This window comes from Taudactylus pleione, unplaced genomic scaffold, assembly GCF_031769625.1.
Source record: "Taudactylus pleione unplaced genomic scaffold, aTauple2 ptg000005l, whole genome shotgun sequence".
Taxonomy (NCBI): Eukaryota; Metazoa; Chordata; class Amphibia; order Anura; family Myobatrachidae; genus Taudactylus; species Taudactylus pleione.
The window spans coordinates 12552687-12568664 of record NW_028284408.1 but is presented as its reverse complement, the minus strand read 5'-3'; the positions used below and the strand labels follow the sequence as shown (position 1 = coordinate 12568664).

The window sequence follows — 15978 nt, the reverse complement described above, 5'->3', positions numbered from 1 at the left end:
CACACTGACTGTCTGTGGATCTATTCTGTGGAGGCTGGGATTGGCGGCTGCTACTTCCCCTCCCGGTCATTGCGGCAGAGCTCACCTGTCGCTCTCCCTCCCCCGTCTGCAGACTCCCGGAGACCATCTTCTCATTCATCACTGTGCATTAGTTAGCCAGCAGTGGACACCAAGCATTTCCTGCCGCTGGTTGAGTGCCTCTGTGGAATTCTGGGGTGTGCATGCACCAGGGAGGGGGGGCTGATGTCTGGGGTGTTGCAGGGTGTTTACCCACCTGGATGTCTTTGAGGGGCTGCAGCATCTTTCATTGCATTGTATTACAGACCAGAGCCATAACTCGACTCTTTCGTGCCCTGTGCCAGAAAGAGTATTGGCGCCCCCCTCATTTTTCAAAGGGACAGAATACACCCAAAAAAGGGGAATGGCCTCATGGGGAAGGGCCAGGGAAGAGATATGGGAAGCCAGGAGATGCTGGGGATGAAATAAGAGGAAACTATAAGTGAGAATGATAATAAACAGAAATTTGACAGGCCCAAACAGCGCCCCCTGACCTGTGGTGCCCTGTGTGATGGCACCGGCCGCACTACCCTAGCTACAGCCCTATTGCAGGCCCCTGGAAGTACGCCAGGTTAAAAAATACAGTACATACTGCGCTCAGCCCCTGTTTTTGTTGAAACTGAGAAATGATAATGTGGTGAGCTATGGTAAGTGCTGACTGGATCTATATAAAATAGAAATATAGATCCATCCAGTCAGCACTTACCATAGCTCACCATATTATAATTTCTCAGTTTCAACACAAATAGGGGCTGAACGCAATATATACTGTATTTTATTTCCAATTTAAGGAGGGTAACCTTACAGTACTAGCAGCACACCCTGCACAGTATTCCCAGTACTCATTGCGCAGGTGCATGTATATTTGTACGCCAGTGTATATAGACGGGCACACTGGAAATATGGTAGGGTGTAGGCTGGTGGTGCATGTGTTCCCATCTCTGCCCTTACAGGACTTGGTCAAAATTTGAGTCACCTCTGTAGCTGGTTGCCCTCTACTCATGGTAATCCAACTCCTGTAGTGTCTGCAAACACATGTACAGAAGTTGCTACTCTTGTTGTTAGTGCAGCTGGAAACAACCCATGGGCACTCACTGGTGAGGAGGTGGGTCAGCCCCCGGGGCACTCCCTGCTGAAGGGGTACCTACACTGGGGCCAGCACACTAGACACAAACTGCTGAGGGGGTACCAGAGACCATTCATGTGTGGGGTTGCTTCTCAGCCAAGGGAGTGGCTGAGTATGTATACTATACTCACTCACAATTTTGCCTAAGAAGACAGCCATGAATAAAGAATGGTACCAAAACATCCTCCAAGAGCAGCTTCTCCCAATCATCCAAGAACAGTTTGGTGATGAACAATGCCTTTTCCAGCATGATGGAGCACCTTGCCATAAGGCAAAAGTGATAACTAAGTGGCTCAGGGAACAAAACATCGACATTTTGAGTCCATGGCCAGGAAACTCCCCAGACCTTAATCCCATTGAGAATTTATGGTCAATCCTCAAGAGGCGGGTGGACAAACAAAAACCCACAAATTCTGACAAACTCCATACATTGATTAGGCAAGAATGGGTGGCCATCAGTCAGTATGTGGCCCAGAAGTTGATTGACAGCATGCCAGGGAAAATTGCAGAGGTCTTCAAAAAGAAGGGTCAACACTGCAAATATTGACTCTTTGCATAAACTGTCATCTGGCCTCGGGTCCCGCTGGCAAGGAAGCGTGTCGCGCCCCACTCCCTGCAGCCTCTGCTGCAAGTGTACGGGCAGCCGGCTGACTGCCCGTACACACAGCATGATGCCCCAATATATCTGCAGATATATTGGGCATCAGCTGTTCAGCACAGCCGACGCGATATGTTTGTGAACTACGTCGTTCAGACATATCGCTGGTACACACTGACCGAAGCACACAAGATATATTGGCCGATCAATTGGTCGGCCACCAATATATCTACCAGTGTGTACCCAGCTTTAGTGTGCTCTCGATAAATGGAGTAAAGCACAATTATAAAATACTATCATAACAAATCATAATACACCATTCAATTAAAACGGGAATAAGTTCAAAAACAGAATGTCACATGTGCACTGACTGTTAGTAATAAATGCTGAATAAACGTGCACTATAGCATAGAGATAGACACAGAACAAATGGTAGTTAGGCTCGTACTGGCGTCCCAGCAAGAGTGTTGCTTAGTACCCGTATTAAAAATCAGATGTCTGGCAATATTGAAATTAAGATTCCAGTGAGCAGGCAGGAAACTTACTTGCAAGGTGCAGATTATTAGTAGTGTCCTAATGGAGCTCTTGGTATGGCTATAATATACCGGATAGGAAGGTAGCGGTCCCGCTCCACACAGGCAGCCGCTTCACTTGGATAGGTGCTGGCTGTTAAAATCACAGTCCCACAGATGGCTCAGCGCTGTGTACTGGATCTGTAGCTCACAGCACATCAGCAGCAGGTGTAACAGACCAGAGACCATAAGATGTAGTGGATTTCTGGTCTCCTCCTTGCGGCTAATTTTGGTGCTGGCTGGTTTGTGATGTGTGTATAACTAACACAGTGTTGCCAGCCGGTCACATCACAATTCCGGATTGATATTTAGCAGAGCTTGTACACACAAAACAGTCAACACGTTTCGTTCCATACACAATGGGAACTTTTTCAAGACTAGTAACAAGTTATCCACAATCTGAATTTATACCTTGCAGGATCCCCACCCAAAGTGCTCTGATTAATTGATCTAAAGCACATGATTATACTTGTTTTGTAAGTTAAATAGTAACATAAAACAAACTAAAATAATAGAAAATTACATAAACATAATAATAATAATAGTTATTACAAATAATTGAGCATTGAAAATAAGTACAGGTTGAGTCTCCCATATCCAAATATTCCGAAATACAGATTTTTTTTTAGCATGACTGAGATAATGACACCTTTGATTTTAGATGGTTCAATGTACACAAACTTTGTTTGAGCCACAAAAGTATTGAAAATATTGTATAAAATTACCTGCAGGCTGTGTGTATAAGGTGTATATAACACATAAATGCATTCTGTGTTTAGGTTTGGGTCCCATTCCCAAGATATCTCATTATGGTATGCAAATATTCCAAAATACGGAATATTCCGTTATCCAAAATACCCCTGGTCCCAAGCATTTTGGTAATGGTAAAGGAAAGGAAATATACCAGTCAAACGATAGCATGTAACAAGTGCACCAATTATGCTCGGTACACACTAAACAATTTTTTGAATGATTTGGCCGATTCCGACGCATCGGAACGACAAATCGCCCATAGTGCTCTGATTTATTGATCTAAAGCACATGATTGTTTTGTAAGTTAAATAGTAACATAAAACAAACTCAAATAATAGAAAATAATTATATATACATCATAATAATAATAGTTTTTACTAATAATTGAGCTGTGAAAATAAGCATAGGTAAAGGAAAGGGAAAATACCAGTCAAATGATAGCATGCAACAAGTGCACCAATTATGCTGGGTACACACTAAACGATTTTATGAATGATTTGGCCCATTCTGACGCATCGGAACGACAATTCGTTCATATTGTCCAGTGTGTTTACACTATGTCACTGACGATGCGCGCTCCCTGCATGCAGGTCCCACGGGCGATATCGTTAGCGGGGGCCATGCAGCTTGGCCTCCACCGCCGTTCCATCGCTGCTGGCATCGGTAAGTGTGTATGCAGTTGCGAATGCCGGCACCTCCGCTGGTTCTCATCGCTAGCGACATTACTGGGTACACATCATTTAGTGTGTACGCAGCTTTAGGCTGAGATTATCAAGTTTGATACAAATTAACATAGCATCTTGGAAGGGATACAAAGGATTACAAGAACATTTTTTGCCTAGCATAGGTATAGGTCACCTCAACCATTACCATCACTGATATGTTAAATGAATGTCTCAAATGTTATTTTACTTTTTTATTGTATTAAGCAGGGAACAAGAGAAAATGGGATATAATGTATACAGGTAGCTGATACAGTACCTCGTCATATATCAGATACATGACAAAAGGAATATCTCACTATAGTCAGAAAGAATAGATGAGTTGGGGGTAGTAGAAATAGCTAATTGTCACAGTGATTGTGCTGATTAGCACCAGAGTGATAGTACTGGAGTTATCCCACTATTACATATTTTGTTGTATTGGTCACAACAGATGAATAATTTGCTTTATCCATTGTTTCTAAATTAAAAACTGCAGATAAAATAAAAGGTGGTGTCTGAAGGGGTAAGGGTGATAGGCCAACATTTTTTATAAAGTCCTTACCTGAAGATGTTATTCAGATTATTTTTTCTGAAGATGTTGCTGTTCAGGACCTTATTGGAAGATGTAATCCAAAATTCATATCTGTAGTCGTTATCCACTCACCTAATTAAAGCAGGAACTACTCAGAGAGTATCATTGTAAGACAAAATGTCACCACATAATGGCTGCCAGTAGCTGGGCATCCTTTATATAGGGCTGTGACCTGCATTGTGACATCACAATGCATGCAGGCAGCAGCTAGAGATGGCTGTAGCTTGGATCAGCTCTGGGCCCAGATGCCCTGCAGCAACACTCAGGTGAGAATAGAAAAGACGTGGCTCAGGAGATGGCAGTGTAGTGAGAAGGTCGGGCCACAGAGGCGGCCTAGGCCCCGTAGCAGCCGCACCTACTATATCTAGGCCCTTGACTGGGATTCTGTATGGCAGGCACAGAGATGCTCTCTGTATTGTATACAGTGGCAAGTTAGCTGTTTGCTAGCACCATTTATGTGTATGTTTTGGTGTCTACAGTTTAAATTTGAATAAGATCACACTCAGAATTTTTTCAAGGGCCACTATAAGTTCCCAATCCCCCCTGGGCACCTCTAGGCTGCATGGTTAGGGTTAGGCACCCCAAGGGAGAGGTTAGGGTTAGGCAACCCCCCCTTGGGAGGGTTAGGTTTAGGGAGCAGTAAGGGGGGCTTAGGGTTAGGCATCCCCGGGGGTAGGTTAGGGTTAGGCACTAAGGGGAAAGGTTAGGGTTAGGCACCACTAAGAGAGGGTTAGAGGGGGGGACAGGGGAGGTTAGAGTACTTACCTGCCTCTGTCGGGATCTTGATCCTGTTGGGCATCTGCTGTCGGGATTTGAACCGGTGGCTAAACAGCCGCCGGCATTTCAATCCCATTCCGCGTGGCCAGCATACTAAGGGAATGATTATGAGGTGGATGCATGAGACGTACTGACACTTGCAGCGGCGCTAACCCGTCGAGGTGCTTCTTTAGACGCACCATCGGACACACCATTAAAACTTGCACCATCCCTATGTCAGATGCCATTCCTTCATCTGAACATGGTGTCCTGTGTCAGAGCTACTGTGTCTTTAGACGCAGTCATTGTAAGTGACCCACACATGACACCGCTGCACCTGGCTATCCACTCCCATGTTATTTCCCAGGAACCCCCACTGAAATCCCCAGCTTTTGCATCCAAAATCATTCTGAGTCTCCCTGTGGCAAAAATCGGGACACATGTGCAATGCGACTCAAATGCATGCGCAGACTTACAACATCGGCCAACTGCATGCGGCATCAACACTGCATCCACCTCTGATTCAAGCAGTATGGGCCAAATGTAATAGGGTGAGAGTTTAGAAAAGTGAGAGTTTCTGACACTTTTCAAACTTTGCCAATGTAATAGAGTCCAAAAACAAAGTAACAGAGCGAACTTGCATGTTTTTTTAGACTTAAAAAACTCTCTCGATTTAAAATCTTATTCAGATGTTTTCCCATTTTGAAGATAAAACTCAACCAATGTGAGAGTTTACTGCTAAACTCTCACATTTTCTAAACTCTCACCCTATTACATTTGGCCCTATATGTCTATTTAAATATGAGGGGTGTCCCAAAAGTATGTTTCCCTATTGCAGGGGGAAAAAACGGTTATGCTTGTAGCCTGGAGGGATGTTTCTTTGGGGTACGTTGGCGACATGTTCCACTCTCACTGCAGCCTTTGTCAGTTAAGCGGCCTTGAGTTATGGATGCACCACTGCAAAACGTGTCCAACTGCGAAATGCATGCTGTAATACGTTTTTTGACCGCAAAAAATGAAAGTGCTATCTATGTTCATGGTCAAGTCAACTAATGACTGTATATGGAGAACAGCTTATGAGTGTGCAAATGGTCTTTTTGCTTCGTGACAATGCACGCCCTCATTCGTCAAGACAAGCACAGACCCTGTAGACAAAATTTGTTTCTTTGGGTAATCCACCATACGCTCCAGACCTCGCAACGAGCAATCTTTATCTGTTTCCCGCACTCAAAGAACATTTGGGCAGCGGAAGTTTCAACAGTGATGATGAGGTCAAGGCTGAGGTGAAATTGTGGTTCCGATCCAAGGACACCAGTTTTTCAATACCAGTAGTGTAGAAAAACGTGTCACGTTACGACAAGTCTTTAAATCTTAATGGTGGTTATGTTAAGAATGTGCTTTAAGGTATATAAATAAAATAAATTATTTTCGGAATTGTCCTATCTTTCTTTTTTTTTCCTCGGATAGAGAAACTTAATTTTGGGATACCAATTGTACTTAAAATCTAAATTAGTAAAGAATGAGCATTATGGAAAGTTGGAAACACAATAGAATCTATTAAGCATTTTTGCTACTATAAAAACATGGATTTTCTTTTAAGCCCTTTGTAAGAGCTAAGCCACCCTAATATGCCAATATTCATTCATTACTAAATATGCACAGTCATCTAAATACCTCTGTAATGGTGCTAAGCCTGCTTGTTCTTTGGAACAGCTTAGCTCTTATTCTACAGCCACATGTTACTCAATGTGTCAAACCTGTTATGTGGATCTGCATTGCACATGCTTTCATATACTTATTTTGAATAATTGTTGCCATTGAAATCCTTGTATCCATTCCAACTCAAAGAATAGGGCTACTCTAGCTGCCATACAATGTGTATTGAAAAACTTAAACAAATACGGTCTTCAAAACTGACAAAATATTATCACAGACTTGACTTCTGATTTTATGTAGATTTGGGGTATTACTTCAGTTTATTGCTTCACTGATAGTATTTTTTTCTCATGCATATGACAGATAAATAAGCAGACTAGTCTAACCAGCTGATCACCATATATCACCTTACCGTGGATATGTCGCTATATTTCTGTTGTATAGTGCCCTGTCAGCTATATGGTAGTTACAAGTGCTTGCAGACATACAGTACTAGTATAGCAATTCTAGTTGTAGAAAGTATATTAATGATCTTGGGCACATATATTGTAATCAGTTGGCTTGGTCTTTTAGCAAATTGACCAGACCTTGGCACAGTTTTGACACACACACTTATGGAGAACCAGTTTGAGATTGATGACATTTTAGGAGTTTACAGTCATGTCACAGTAGAAAGCTTAGCTAGTATCATCTAATTCAGCAGTATTCAACACATTTGCTGCTAGCTAAATGTGGTGTAGGAACTATGGCCCTGATTCAGAGCCGGACGCTCTTTCAGAGTATTCGCTCTGAATCAGGGCGTTTTTTTTTTATAGAGCCAGCCTCCTGGCTGCACAGCTATTGCGAGCAGCCAGGTGATGGTCGCGACCATCGGGGCTTTCGACAAGACCCTTGTGGTAGGGTCTCGTTCCCGCAAGCCCCAGTGAGCTTCCTGCTCTAAATAGAGCAGGAAACTCACCACTGACATCACTGGTGATGTCAGTGGTGCCTCCCACAAACGGCAGGCGTTCCTTCGGGAATGCCTCCGTTTGTGTACCCACCTCCCTGCCTGCCTCCAAAACGGGGCGAGCTGTCAATCACAATCGACAGCCGCCCCGTTTTGTTGCGAGACCCATAGCGACGGAGCGCCCGTCGCTTTCCAGGACTCGCGCCTGCACACGGCAGAGGCTGCGCATGCGCAGGGGGCAAACATCGACCCGCTTGCGAGAGGGTCTGAATCAGCCCCTATGTACACATGACAATTATCTACTGATCTGGGAAGACGTTATCCTGCCCTGGAATATATTAAAGAATATTGAGCTGATTGCAATATCTTCTCCCTCTCTGCATCACAATTAGCCTCTTATAATGCTGAGGAACTGCTCCAGACAATGCTGCCCGGAACCTGATGGGCCTCTTATTATAAAATGCTAACCCTAGCCCTCCCCACATTGTTACTGAGGGCCTGATTCAGAGATGGATGCTGTCGCATCTGTGCCTTTTACCACAGTCGCGTCTTTATACTAATGCTGCATTTGATTTTTAAACAACCGAGACGCCCAGTTGCAGCGTAAGCTTAAGCCATTGATTCTCCATCCATGTTTGTATTTAGGCCTACTTTTAAATCTTGCACCAGTCCTATGGCACGAATGCGGTCAAAATCCTGACAGAATTCCAGTGCCGGCATCCCGACTGCCGGAATCCCAAATGTAAGTAGGGGATGCAATCGGGAAACCGGCTGACGTGATCCTGACAGCCGGCTTCACGACTGCTTTATCCCAGCTTGGGTTAAATGAGAGGCGTCTATATCTAGACGCCTGTCATTTTCCCGACGCCGGGAGACAGGCGCCCGGCATCTCGATTGAAGGGATGCCGGGCGCCGTGAGCAGACAGCCACAGGGGGGGAGGGTTAGGTTTAGCGACCCCGGGGGGAACTTAGGGTTAGGCTAGGGGGAGGAGGGTTAGGGTTTGGCACTCCCGGGGGGGACTTAGGGTTAGGCAGCGGGGAAGGGGGGGTTAGGGTTAGGCACTTACAGGGGGGATTAGGGTTAGGCATTTGGGGGGGAGGTTAGGGTTAGGCACCCCTAAGGAGGGTTAAGGTTAGGGGGGTTAGGTTAGTTATTACTTACCTGAGGACGATCGGGATTTCCTGCGCTGTCCGGCTGCCGCTGCCGGGATCTGTTCATCTGTCGGGCTGCCGGGAATCGAACCGCCGGCCTATTTCATACCAATTCCGTAGGTAGCTGGGTTAAGGTGGTGGGTTAGTGGTAGGGTTAGGCACAAGGGGGAGGGTTAGGTTTAGGGTTTGGGGAGAGTCAGGTTAGGTCTAGGCACTAGGGTGGGAGGTTCGGCTCAGACACCGAGGAGGGAGGGATAGGGTAGGGAAAGGGGGAGGGTTAGAATACCAGCCGACAGGTGTTGGCATCCTAACCCGGCGTCGGGATTCTGACCGCCAGGGTCCCGAGCGCCGGCATCTCGTACCCATCCCCTATGGCAGGTGCAGTCTCTCCGTCTGAGTATGACCTCTTGTGCGAGTGGCTGGGCGTCTTTGAAAGTAGCTGCTGCTTTCAGCAACACGCCCTCTTCGGCTTTGCCACCCCTGTTACCTCCCAGGAATACCCACTGTAATTCTCGGACCGTACATCTGATTCTGTGCTGTGTCACTGTGCACAAACGGAGTGCATGTGCAGTGCGAGTCAGCCGTATGCAATGACTTACTGTAAAACATCGACCAACAGCGTGCAACATCGGTACTGCGTCCACCTCTGAAACAGTCTCTGAATCTCTTTAATTCTTTCCTTCAAGGTCAGAAGTTTGACAGTGTCACCACCAGTATAAATATAGGACGATAAAGATCCTAAACAGAGAGCTAGTTACAGGCCTGTGTGACTTCTTTATATGGACCTTAAACTATTTGCTTAGCTCTTTACAGTATATGTGTGACTTTAAGTACGTAGGTAGAGTTGCATAAATTTTATCAATTGAAATATATTTTATTAAACTCTTTATTGACAGTGACAAACGATTGTTTATAATGAGTTAGTTCAGCACGAGACCACAAGAGTGTGAGGGAATGCAGAGCAGGTAATGTTCAATCTGAAGATAGATATGTAAACATGAAGATCTCGTAATCTGCAAATATGTAGCTTTATTCAAACTGTTTGATAAATGGTGAAGAATGTATAGAAATAACATAATGGTGCAATACTATTACTGTACGCAATGTAGAAAATGTGTCTGTGTTGGTGCAAAGTGTATTAAATTATCAACAAAGTCTGCAGACATTAATAAAAAATATGGTCCTTTCACGCTGTGGTATGCTGTGTGTGCGTCATGCACTTATCTTTAGTAGAATGATAGTTAATTTCAATGTTTTAGTGGCCCGTGTTGTACTGGAGTTTTATACCTATGTTACAGTTTTATTTATTTTTTATTTCCATACCAGTATGATGTTTCAGGACATTCAGGGGATGGCTACAGCATTGAACTTATCAGATGTGACAAGATCCCCAGGAACAATAAGCAGAGACTGGACATTCTTAAGGTAAAAAGAAGCCAGGAATAAATTTGCTGAGATTACTGTTATTGTGAATTCATGGCCGGGGTGCTGGTCTCGGGTGGTTGGGTTCAGTCATATTGTTGATAGAGGCTGTAAAATGGGCACCATAGTGCTTATGTATGGTATGTACCTGTGTATATGCAACAAACATTATAATTTGTATATAGTATATAAATATAGACATGTATGGGGAAAAATGCAGCCAGGGCAATCATAGAAGCCCCTGTTGCTAAGTTGCTAACCCCCCAGTACCATTAATGACCAGACTGATCCTACTGGGGCAATCTTTAGAGTAATGGTTCTTGTGCTTGTGAAGCTAACCTTTTCTGTGCCTTTATACAGACTATGCATGCCCACTCTCAGTTCTGTATGAGTGGAGACTACACATTGGAGGCCACAGAACATGCAATACAGGAGATAGCTAAGGAGGATGCAGATGAGTATTTTGTTATAGTCTTGAGTGATGCCAACTTAGAACGCTACGGGATACCACCAGCAAGATTTGCCCAGGCCCTGACAATTAATCCACAAGTTAATGCTTTTGCTATTTTTATTGGATCTTTAGGAGATCAAGCTGAAAGGTGAGTGGTCAGAAGTTAGATTTTTTAATTTGATTGGCGAGGGTTATTTTATTCATTAAACTGTCAAATTACATAAAAAAATAACTAATAAACATGCAACAAAACTTTCAATTTGACCATATTTTTATTTAACATTATAAAGATCTTGTTTGGGGCTCCAATTCTTCAAAACAGAAAATGTTATCAAAGTCATAAAAGATACCCCATACTTTAAATTCAGTACAGCAGATACAGTACCCTATTTCCTCTAAATGTGTTAATCTACTGAACACTATGCGGCACCCACTGGGGCTTAACGTGATGGAAAACCCATAGATTACAGCAAAAAAAAAAAAAAAGCATAACCAGCCCTGGACTGCTCAACCAGTCCTGGTTCCTAAAATTACTGGGAACTAAGCGACTAGGGTTTTTCGTAATTTAGGAACCAGCATCCTGCTGTAGGGCCAGTGCTTGTTTTAAATATAGGGGGGAAAAACATGCGTAGGGGTCCCCCTATATTTAAAATCAGCACCGGACCCAAACTGACCAGGGTGTAATGCCACAGCCAGGAGACCCTATCACCGGGTCTCCATGGCTAAAGAGTTAACACCCCAAGCTGGTCAGCCCAAGACGGGGATCTCAGGGGAGGAGGGGACCCCCCCAAGAAGGGGGCCCCCCTCTCCTGAAACCCCAGCCTGGGCTGAAGCCCATGGCTCTTCCCTGCACCCCTGGAGTGGTGGGAACGAGTTAATGGACGACAGAATGATCACTGTTCCGTCCTTCATTAACATACCACAGGTCGCTAGCAATATCGCTAGGTTTGATGTGCTGCACACAACCGCGGGAGCACGCATTCCCCCGTACACACTGATATAGGCGATTTATCATTACGAAATGGCAAATTGGCCAGACATCGCTCCAGTGTGTACCCATCTTTAGTCTGCAGGTCTGCTCCAGCCATACTGTATACTGGTACACTGGCTTATCAGCGGCTGCACGTTTCACCATCCAGGACTTTCAGTCCACCTCCCCCAAACAAACAGCATTATTACCCCCAGCTCTCCTTTGTTCTGTGTGCTCTCAACTCCACCCTGTATCTCCTGCTCTTTCCCTTCTTTATCTTTCTGTTCTCCCTTTTTCCCTCCTTAATGTTCCCTTCCCCCTCCCCTCCAGCAAACCCTATTTTTAGCGTAACCCCACTGTTGCTGTGTCTCTTCCACTCTCCCTCTAGCTAACACTCTCTCTTCTCCTGTAAGCCCCCTGCTACTGTCCTTCATAACTAATCACTCTCCAACAAAGGGGTGTAGTTATTATGCCTGCACACGGGATGCCGGCTCTCGAAATCCCGGCGCCAGAATCCCCACTGCCTGCCTGAAGACTGGAGCTGGAATCCCGGCAGTAGTGGAGATGCCGACTTCGATTGTAAGTATAGCGGAGCCGAGAAGGTGTTAGCCATGGGGGGTATGGTTAGACTTAGACACTCAAGGGGGAGTTAAGTTTAGGCTGCAGGAGGTGGGAGGTTAGGGTTTGGCTCCAGACAGGGGTGGTTAGGGTTAGGCACCCCCTTGTGGGTGGGTTAGGCACTAAGGGGCGAGGGTTAGATTTAGGCACTAAGGGGGGCAGATTAGGTTTAGGCACTTACTGGGAGAATTAGGGTGCGGGGTAGGGAGGGTTAGTGTTAGGGTACCAGAAAGGAGGGTTAGGGGGTAAATAGGGCAGGGGAACAGTACTTACCATTCCCCTGTCGGGATTCTAGCCATCGGGATGCTGCTGTCAGTCTATTGACAGCCGGCATCCCGAGTGTCGGAATGTCATATCCAACCCTCAATAAACCCTGGCTCTCTTCTCCTGTAATCCTGTCCCACTACGCATACAGCCCGCCGTTAAGCTGGGTACACACTGGAAGATATATCGAACATTCTATCGAATGGACAATATATCGTTTGCAATCCTGATTTTTTATTCTTTTAGTTCATCAAACAGGAGCTGTAGCTAGGGTTTCTTCCTATTGAAACTTCCCTTATAGTGTGGTGGACAATCAATCCCCAAAATATAAAAAACAAACAAAAATATAGTGCAGTACGTTTTTGTAAGGTGAAAATTTATTAATAACAATTTTAAAAAGATGTGTAAACAAATATGGACAACACAGAAAATCCCTTTTCAAATGATTAACATAATTTAAGTGCAATCAATAAAAATATTCAATTCCTCATTAATACCTTCCTCAATAGGTGTAATGTATAGGTGTACCTTCATAGTTCCAAGATAAGGAGCAATAGCTTAGGCATAAAACAGGGGAGTTCCGGATAACTCCACTCAGTTTCCTAGATGTCAAAACAGGAAATATGCATCACTATTCCCAGCTGCCCGTCGGCTATCGGTATCATATGGTATCGTGAAGATGAGACATCAATACTGCCAACGCTTTTCCAGTTTGTAACTACTCTTCCTCAAGGCTGTTTGCTATTTATTTATTTATTTTATCAAGTTACTTATATAGCGCGACATATTCCGTTGCGCTTTACAATTGTAAACATTAATAGAACAAAACTGGGTAATAACAGAGAGATATATAGGTAGGAATATTAGAATTTAACACCTTAGGGCCCTCTGGTTGAGTCCTCAGTTGGGGGTCCCCTTAAAAAATTTTCAATGGGGCCCACAAAGTTCTAGTTACACCCCTGGTACAGACTATATGTCTTTGAATGACGTTGTTCACAGACATATCACATCGGCCCTGCAACACATCTTGCTGTGTGTATGGACTGTCCACTGAACACAGCGGCTGATCGGTAAGTGTGTATAACTTACCTGAATTGCTGCTCGCTCGTCTTGCCCACCCAACTGCTGGTCCAGCCTACCCCTCTCTCCTCATCTGGCTCACCCCTCTCTCATCTTGTCCTCCCCCCTCTCCAAGTCCAGCAAGTCTCCCTCACCTATACTCTTGCTTTGCGCTGGTGTTTAAAGGGCAAATGTGCTTGCGGGGACCCCCCTGAGAAAGGGAAGGTCATGCACCCCCTACCTCGCCCCCCTGCACTGCTTCATACTCTGACTTTCCCTGCAGGGATGTCTACACCTCCTTCCACGGATGTCCCAGCAGTGGTGGCTATTGTATGAGTGTTGTAGTGCTGCGTGACTGGTTGCAGGCTGAGCAGCAGACCCTGGAGGCCCCTTACCAGCTGCAACCCTGCACCAACGTTAGTTACGCCTATAGTTATGGCCTTATAAAAAAAGGGTGAAGTCATGTAAAGCATTGTAAGAGATGTCCTAATGAAGAAGTGAGTTTGTGTAACACAGTTTATCCTTGTCCTTTTCTGGGCATACCAGCTTGTGTTAGTACATCCTTCCTTGGTCTATTCAAAAACTTTTATTCACTAGAAAAATGAATAGCATCTATCTATTGGTTATCCACAAGTAAAAGCCTTTCTCTGCTTCCTTTGCATGGTAAAGAGATTTGCATTGCTAATTCCCTCTTCCTTTCCCTGTGCCCGCAGACTCCAGAGGACACTTCCAGCAGGCCGATCTTTTGTTGCTATGGATACGAAGCAGATCCCACACATCCTGAAACAAATATTCACCTCTGCTTTGCTGTCAAATGCTTAGTGCTGAATGAAGGCACCAAATGACGTTGTGGAGAAAACAGCTGAACCCTCTGAAAAAATAATATTAGATTATTACGATTACAATTGTTTTATTTCCAAGTGTAAATATTGTAATTTCAATGTAAAATTTGACATCCGTATGTTTTCATTTGTCTTACTGCAAAGTGTTTTAGTCAGATTGTCAGATGCCATCATTTTACTTTTTTTTTTTTTTTTAAGCACAAATCAATTAAGTCTGCATTGCTGCTGTGGTAATTACTCTACTGGTTTTACTGCACTGAATTTGGCTAAATGTCAAATAAACCTGTCAGAATGTTTAGCAATTTAGGATTGTTTTCTAACAATTTGATGTTCTTTTATTTTACTATCAAATCAATAAATTATTAAATGAAAGTAAGTTGTGTCCTAATGCACTGGCGTCACTATGCGTGGTGTGTAATTTAATTAATTAAAGGGATGATATGACAAGCCTATATCAGTGGATGTTAGTTCACTATTGTAGGGGTATTCTTTTCATTACAGTAGGTGAGCAATAGGAGGTAATGTGAGGCTAGACATTTGTATCTCAAGTAATCAGTGTCTGCACAGCACACATGTGGTAGACACGTTTACCTGGAGGCCACATCTTCCATGCACAGGAAATTTTACACAGCACAATGTAATCTTTAGTTAGGAAGGGAAATGATTCATGTACAACTAATGTACACATGATCAATGGTAAGCTGTTAAGGTGCCTACACACTTAGCGATATTTTACACGATTTGCCCGATTCCGACGCATCGTGACGTCAAATCGTGTAAAATATGCCCAAATTGTGAGTGTCCACTCACGATGCCGATGCGTGTCCCCGCAGGTCGTACATCGCATCTTCAGATCTGCCATGCTGTAGGGCAGATCTGACAATCTCAGTCACGATGCACTGGAATAGTTAGGGGGCACGATAGATCATTTGTCACATTGGACAATTTTGTAATACCAAATCGTGCCGGGGAGCTGCTAGGGAGAGTTCAAGGGGAAATCGGACACAATGTCGGATCGTGAGCACATCGCCAAGTATGTAGGAACCTTTAGTGTAGACAATCCATTTGCAGTAGCACAATAATACTGTTGCACGCTAAAGTATTTTGAACAGAATGTATACTGTATGTTATGTTAAAGCTGCCGTTATTGGGCCAAATCTCTTTGGATACGATTTGGCAAAAAATTGCAGATGTTTCCGCAGAATTTAAAGCAGGTATTTTTTTTAAAGGCAAAACAAGGTTGGTTATGCTGTTGCAAAAATTGCTGCTTTAAAACCTGTAGCTAAATCGACAAAATATCTGCACTTTAGTTCAATTACATTTGTCCCATAGTGTTTGTTACTGGTAAGAGAGCTGCAAAATAATTAAAGTTAGAAGAGATGATTCATAGTGGGGGCCCGTGCACGTGGGTGTTCTTTTCATTAGAACCACATGTTTAAC

The 15978-nt window shown here is 44.1% G+C and overlaps 1 protein-coding gene across 1 annotated transcript in view; it reads left to right on the top strand.

Annotated features, from left to right (window-relative positions):
* The window catches only part of VWA8 (von Willebrand factor A domain containing 8), a 428582-nt gene extending 413698 nt beyond the window's left edge, over positions 1-14884 (top strand). The window contains exons 44-46 of the mRNA XM_088482592.1: positions 10239-10337; positions 10695-10933; positions 14410-14884. Of these exons, the coding sequence (XP_088338718.1) occupies positions 10239-10337; positions 10695-10933; positions 14410-14518 (447 nt within the window). The 3' untranslated portion in view covers positions 14519-14884. The remainder of the gene's footprint in view (positions 1-10238; positions 10338-10694; positions 10934-14409) is intronic.
* The last annotated feature ends 1094 nt before the right edge of the window (positions 14885-15978 follow it).